Raw genomic sequence first — 7,397 nt, 5'->3', positions numbered from 1 at the left:
CTGGACACCCCCCACACAGGCAGGGGCTTTAGTCTACCTCCTTAGATTACTTCCTGGTTGGTAAAGCTCACATCAGCTGTCCGTTTTCAGAACAACCACCCACCGTGGTTGGGACCAGCTCCCTGTTCACCCCTCACCCTATATAGCAGGGTTCGGACGGTCTCAGAACAGCTGAGATGCAGATCCCTCATCTGCTGGGGCTCTGGACCTTGGCCTACTGGGCACCAGGTAAGGCCCAGACGGCCAGGCATCCCCGAGGAGCTGGGCACATTTGGTGAGAGGATGGAGGCTGAGACAAAGAATTAGCACCTGGGCAGGAAACCTGGGAAGGAGAGGGGGTCCCTGGGCTAGGCCATCCCTCATTTCCCCCTATCTTACAGATGCAGCCTTGCCCTGCACTGCTTTCAGCGTGAGCTGAAGGGGTCAGCTCTGGGCTCCGTGTTTGGGGTGAAGATTTGCTCCACTTCCCCAGGAGGGTCAGGTGTTTCCTTCCTGGCTGTCACAAGTGAGTGAGGGTCAGGTACCTATCCATTCATTCATCATCCAGCCACTCAACAAGCTATCCCAACTCCCTGAGGGAGGAACCGAGTCATTCTTTTTTTTTTCATTTATTTATATTCGGGTTTAAGATCGCTTCCCCCGTTCCTCTCCAGACCGCCTGGTCTAGCCTTTCCGCTAACAGAACTTGGCTCTCGCCCAGCCCAATCATCCCCAGCCCCGTCCCTTGCTGGCCCCGCCCCATTCCCCCGACGGCCGCATTCTGTCCTCAGGCCCCACCTCCTTTGTTTCGTCACCCGGCGGCTTACCCCCAGGAATCCCTCGTCCCGAGGGAGGGGCACTCAGCGCAGATTCGGCCCTTCGCTGCTGTCACTATGGCGACTACAGCAGCGCCCCGCCTCTTCACCCTGGAGAACCTCCTTGGAGCCCGTCACCGTGGCAACGAACTCACGAGGCTGTGCCAGCGCGCTGGCCGCGCCCTGTCGCTTACACTGGGGAGTAACAATATGAAACAGGGCACCTTCGCCGGCGCTGAGGCCACGCCCTTCCAGAACAACACCTTTTCCAGCCCCACCCAGCCCAGCCTGGGTGTGTTGCCTCCCGCCGAGCGCACCCACTGCGGTCTTCTAGTCCCCAGCGAGTCTTCCCGGACTCCTTCAGGGAGCCCAGCCTTACCTACCCATAACTCCCTAGTGCTTGGACTTGTCGCTACGGTTATATTCGAGAGAGGGGTTTCGAGGACGCCCTTTTGTCCCCTTCGCTTCAAGAGTAGCCCCGCTCTCTGATTCTCTTCTACCACTTTGTCGTTCCTTCAACAGACATTTCGGCTGGTGCCTGGCGGCCCCCCCCCCCCCACCAACTTCATTACTCTTTTTCAATAACACGTTTTTCTTTTTTCATTCATCCCAAGGCTCTTGGGAGCGCAGCGGCGTGCGCTTTCCTTTCGTGATTCTTTTTTCCCATGCGTCTTCTTTGCGCGAGTCTCCGTCCATTTCTTCCCATCTTCCCAGTCAGCACTCCGAGGACGGATGATTTTTGGAAGGTCCGGGACTTTAAGCAGGGAGCCCTCCGGCAGGGCCGCACCCCAAACCTCCAGACCCGAAGCTGGAGCAGGCGATCCGCTCTGTACGCCCAGCTCTTCCCATAGCCCACCCACACTTAAAGTAAAAACCCCAGGGGCGCCTGGGTGGCTCAGTGGGTTAAAGCCTCTGCCTTTGGCTCAGGTCATGGTCCCAGGTCCTGGGATCGAGCCCCGCATCGGGCTCTCTGCTCAGCGGAGAGTCTGCTTCCTCCTATCTCTCTCTGCCTGCTTCTCTGCCTACTTGTGATCTCTGTCTGTCAAATAAATAAATAAAATCTTAAAAAAAAAAAAAATAAATAAAGTAAAAACCCCAAGGGGCGCCTGGGTGGCTCTGCTGGTTAAGCGTCTGCCTCTGGTTCGGGTCGTGATCTCCGGATCCTTGCTCACAGCGGGGAGCCTACTTCTCCCTCTTTCTGCTGCTCCCCTTGCCTGTACGCTCTCTCTGACAAATGGATAAATAAAATCTTTTTAAAATAATAATAATAATAAAGTGAAAACCCTAGGGACGCCTGGGTGGCTCAGTTGGTTAAGCCGCTGCCTTCGGCTCAGGTCATGATCCCAGCGTCCTGGGATGGAGTCCTACATCGGGCTCCTTGCTCAGCGGGAGCCTGCTTCTCCATCTGCCTCTGCCTGCCACTCTGTCTGCCTGTGCTCACTCTGACAAATAAATAAAATCTAAAAAAAAAAAAAAAAAAAAAAAGTGAAAACCCCAGGTCTCTTAGAGAGACCGACCTCGAAAGCAGCAAGCTGAGTCCTCCAACACTTCGAGCCAAGCAGGCCACGCCCCCGCCCCATGGCCCAGCAGAGGAGGTGGGCGGGGCGCCTGGGACGCCCACCGCCGCTGATTGGTTGCTGAGTAGCCTCAGGCCTGGGAGGGTTGGTGGCCCGGCAGCGCCGCCTTCCGGGGAAGCCGCCTCGTCCTCTGGTTGTCAGGCGTGAATGTCTGGGTCCTACGCGGGCACGGCTCTCCCAGGTTTTCTTCCCAGCCGTTCCCCGCCGAGAACAGAACTTGGGCTGGGGGCGGCCCCCGCATCCTCCTGGGAGCCCTGAGGTGCAGTCAAGCTCGGAGAGCGAGGGTACGGCGTCGGATCCCGTGGGCGCCGGAGATCAGAACCACTGACCTGCAGCTGAGCTTAGGCGGGCAGAGGAAGGGGGGCGTAAGGAAAGGTGCTGGCCACCCGGAACCCCCACAGAGGCCACTGGACTGAATAGGTCCCTGGGGACCCAGATGTCCTCGCTTTGGGATTTCTTACCGTTCCCCGTTTTCTCCATCTTGGAAAGTGGTAATCACCAATCACCTCCTTGTGCAAGCTTATCCCCCCACTTTTCCTCTTTCCGTATTCAGTCTAACTCCAGATCTGTCCAGTCTTTCTCCTAAACGTTGGTCAGATTCACTCATACAGTATCCTGCCTCTCTTCTGCTAGACCATACCGCCATCTTGTGACTAGACTCAGGAATAGCTTTCTAACTGGTTTCCTCACCTTGGCAATCTTTTACAAAGAGAAATCTGATCTTGATCCTTTGGTCAGTGCCTTTGACTGCCCAGGCGCTCCTGGGAAGCACTCGTCTCCCTCCCCACCCCCAATTATTCCTTGTTGCCTCCCCCACTAGACTGTGAGGGCAGGGATTTTGTGCCATGTTGTATCCCCAACATCTGTTACTTTGAATAAACTTCTGTAGATTAAATATGAAAGTTTCCCTCTCATTTCCTCTTGCCAGGGTCCTGTCCCCAAGGTAGAATATTAGGCCTTAGTGGGGTCATGGGTAAGGACACTCTGTCTCTCTGGCTATCCTGGCACTGATTTCCACCCCAAATGGGTGTTCCCTTCCTCTTGGCCAATTTCTCTTCCAACAATATAAGCCCCAACTGGAGGCTGGTGGGCAGTCATGCATCTTATGACAGGCCCTGCAGGTCGCTGGAGTATGGGGTCCCTGGGCCTCCACAGCATCCCCCAAGTCCTACACATGGTCCTTTTAACAGCGCTGGTCATGATGAGCTTCGTGTTTGGTAAGTGGCTCTAAGGGGTCAGAAGGGTCTCCTGGTCTGTGCTGAGTGGAGAAACCCACAGATAGCAGGTGTATGGGTACATCTGTCCAGGATGCTTAGGTAAACCCGGCAGGACGAAAGGTGGGATGGATTGGCTTGATGAAATAATGCCTAGGGACTGGCAATAGACTGATGTTCACTCTGAGGGAGATTTCTAGTTTTTACCCCAGGGCCGTCTAAACAGCAGTGATCTGAATGGAGACACTGAAGGGATGTCGTTTAAATCTGGGGCAGTGCAAAATAAGGAGGGTCCCTGGAACGTGCTAAATGACAGAACTAGGATCCCCAGAATAGAACAAGCCTCAGTCCAGCCTGATAATCTTCTCACTTGGCTGCAAAACACCACCTATGTAGAAATAGGATTCAAAGTATTTGTTCAGTATCTGCCTCACACTAAGTGCTCCTTAGTGCACTCCTCATGGGTCTGGGGACTCATTAACATGTGGTCTGGGCCAGGGACCAGAGGAAGAGGGAGCTGTATATCCTCGTGGTTGGGGAGGGCTTTGGTGACAGCGTTTAATATGAGTGAAAAGACCACCAAATTAGAGAATGCAGTGGTGAGCTGCTTGAAGTCTGTCTACACAAAACACAGACTCCTCCTATCCTGTGATGATACAGTCTCGTTTTCACCTCTGAACATTACAGATTTAAGGAAGCATATTCAAAAGCGAGTCCATAGTGGTGGGGGACTGTAAAACCAAGTCCCAGAGGAAGAACTGTCCTCACTGAACTCCCCAAAGCTGGAATGAGGGGCCCCTGCCCATCCTTTGAACTTAGAAACTTGCAGAGTGCTGGGCACACGTTAGCCCCTCAAATACGTGTTGAACGAGTGAATGAATTCCTTAATAAGTTCCTTATTTCAGGAGATGTAAGAGCAGAGAATGGAGATTTTAACAAGGACTTTAAGGCCTCTGATAGAGAATTAATCCAGATGGTTTTCAAGAAATGGAGTTCTTATGATTTTCTGAGATGGGGAGGTGAGGAGGGGGTTGACCAACCAGGAAATGAGGTAGGTTTGGAGTCAGTGTTTCTCTGTGTTCTAGGTGATTTTGATCCTGATTCGATTCAGCTCCCCAAATACCTGCGCTGCTATCGATGCCTCTTGGAGACCAAGGAGTTGGGATGCCTTCTGGGGTCTGACATCTGCCTCGCCCCGCCTGGCAGCAGCTGCATGACCCTCCTCATAAAGAACAGTGAGCGGCTGGTCTTCGGCTCAGCCCATTCCCGAAATGCATCTCTCAGCTGCACCCCATGTTGGGTTCCGGCAACCTCTAGACACTGCTCCCCATCCTGGTCTCTTTCCTTACCTTCAGAGCCATTCTCGGTCTCCACTTCCATGCTCCTGTTCCCTCAGCCTGCCATTGCCCAGATTCTGCCTTCCTTACAGCACCCAGCCTTGTAGGGGACCCCTGTGATCACCAAATCCCCCAGTCTGTCCTCAGACTGCCTTCTCCCTGCCTGCGAGCCACAGTTCCTGCAGACCTCTCTGCCTCGTCCACTGCTTCTTCCTGGTCTCTTTCCCTGGGTCTTGCCTTATTCTCCTTGACCCTTAAGGTTCACGGTCACCAAAGTTTGGGCCTTAGCTATCTTCCCACTTCACTCCTCCCAGAGGATTTGCTCGGATTCCTCCTCAGTTTGAATGTTAGGCCAAACTGTCATGTCAAATGGCCCTCTGGACAGCTTCACCTCATTTTCAATTTGCTGACAATTGTCTATATTCCCTGTTCCTTATGCCTGCTTTTCCACACAATCCTTCACACTTTTCTTTCTGCTCTCCCTTTTTCTTTCCTTCCTTCCTTCCTTCCTTCTTTCTCTCTTTTCTTCCCTCCCTCCCCCCCTTTCACCTGGGGGCCCCTCCCTTATCTTTTAAAACACAAAACACATATTATGTGCAAGCACAACCCTCTGAGATACGTACTGTTATTACTACACCCCACCCCATTTTACAGATGAGGAAACAGAGGCACAGAAAAGTCAATTATTTGCCCAAGTCTCCTAGAAGCTGAGTCAGTTTGTGGTGATTCCAGAAATGGTGCTCTTAACAACCACTACATGAAATTACTTTCAAATTCAAATTCACGTCTTTTTATTACACTTCTTAAAAATAGATATGGCCCAATATCAGAGTACTCAAGCATATCAAAGAGATGCCTCTCCCAATTTTTTCTTATATGGTCCCAGCCAAAGTGCTGGTTCCCCTGGAGCAAGACCCAGCTCAGCCCCCTCCAACCATTACTATATTTTGAGTGGCTCTTTCCCACCAACCTTCCACAGAATCCATAGCTGGTAACTCCCCCTGCCATCCCTGCCCCTGGCCAGTTTCAGGAATTGTTGCCTTTTGGGGATCCAGGGAAGGGTGTGGGGGCAGTGATGCTAACTCCATATAGAGTGAGGGGATGGAGGGGTTTGGGGGTGTGCCTGGGACCTGGGATCTATGTATCACTGGTTGCTGCCATCCTTTCCCAGACAGTGGTTCTGACATCATGGTGAGTGACTGCCGCCGCAAGGAGCAGATGAGTGATTGTTCATACACCCGCTCTTCTCCAGTGTTTGGCTTCTGGATATTTTCTCGATGCTGCTTCCGGGAGTTCTGCAATAACCCCCAGAACAGAGTCTTCTATATTCCTTAGAATTTCTGCAGAGAATTTTAGAATAAAATCCTGCCAGTCGCCTTTCATCTTCCCGATTTCCAGCTGGCTGGCACAGCCAGAACAACTTCCAGTTCCTTCTACCAGCCCTCCTGGCCTCCCTCAATAGGATCCCAGCCCTATCTTCCTCTTGGTTGACACCCCTCAACACTCCTATTCCCACTCTGTCCCTCCACTGGGCTCCCTCTCCAGAAGTCTCTGGGTTTTGTCTTTAAGTCCCCACGGTCTGACAACTTTCCTCCTCTCTTCTCCCACCTCTCAGCTGCTTCTTTGCCTGGCTTTGTCCCTTCTCTGACTATAGGCCTCTCTCACCTCAAGTCCCCAGGTGTTCCAAATAAATTGGTGTGCAAACTATATGGCCTGCCTCTTCTGGTCGTGGTGGAGGCTGAGATCCTGCCTGACTTCCCCCCTGTGGGGGCGGGTAAGGGGCTCCCAGCTCTGCTGAGCTCTGCTCCTGCCCAGACTCCAGGTCTTGGATTCACCTCTCGGCACAAAAAGGTGAAGAGAAACTGGAAGTGCTCCTGCAGGGATGGCTGAAAGGGCAGGGGGCATCCTTGGCAGTGGGGTCAAATCCAGAGCCATGTGAGAACCAGAAGGGAGGTTCACAAGGGGAAGACAGGGTGCTGGTGGAGTGGAGCTGTGAGAGGCCCAGGCCTGGGACGGGGTGGGGGAAGCCTTCTGTGGAAGAGTTTCTAGGTCCCATGGAGACCTGGCCTGATCCCAGGCTCAGCTTCCCTCTTCAAGGACTGTGAAGTTACTACAGAATTTTGGGCCTCGCATTCCTCAGCCTCTGAGACTTCCCCTTTGCCTTGCTAGAGCTGTATAAACCTAGACTTTTACACCAAAATCAGAGGCATGGAGAAAAGTGGGCCCAGACCGTGGCGGGTGCACACAGAAGGTTTGACCTATTTTTGGACCTCCAACTGCTCCCTGACAATACATATTAATATCGGTGCTTCCTACCAGAGCACAGACCATTAAAGGGACCATGGAGCTCTGTTAACATTTGGACAAAATGTGTAAGTGAAAATATATGCTATAGGATGCCATGTGTATCAAGCAGACAGAATTCCTCTAAGCAGCTACAACTCAGGACAGTGGCTACCGCTGAGTTGGGAGACA

General features: G+C 52.7%; 1 protein-coding gene across 1 annotated transcript; it reads left to right on the top strand.

The window, feature by feature from the left end:
- The first annotated feature begins 3,467 nt into the window (after positions 1-3,467).
- On the top strand, positions 3,468-6,257 carry LY6G5C (lymphocyte antigen 6 family member G5C). The gene is made up of 4 exons (XM_032847266.1): positions 3,468-3,595; positions 4,084-4,133; positions 4,671-4,820; positions 6,094-6,257. Exons 1-4 carry the CDS (start codon positions 3,468-3,470, stop codon positions 6,255-6,257), a joined length of 492 nt encoding a protein of 163 aa, XP_032703157.1.
- Positions 6,258-7,397: the final 1,140 nt, after the last annotated feature.

The sequence above is a fragment of the Lontra canadensis genome, unplaced genomic scaffold (genome assembly GCF_010015895.1).
Source record: "Lontra canadensis isolate GAN:19392208 unplaced genomic scaffold, GSC_riverotter_1.0 scaffold186, whole genome shotgun sequence".
Taxonomy (NCBI): Eukaryota; Metazoa; Chordata; class Mammalia; order Carnivora; family Mustelidae; genus Lontra; species Lontra canadensis.
This window is presented reverse-complemented; position numbering and strand designations above follow the sequence as displayed.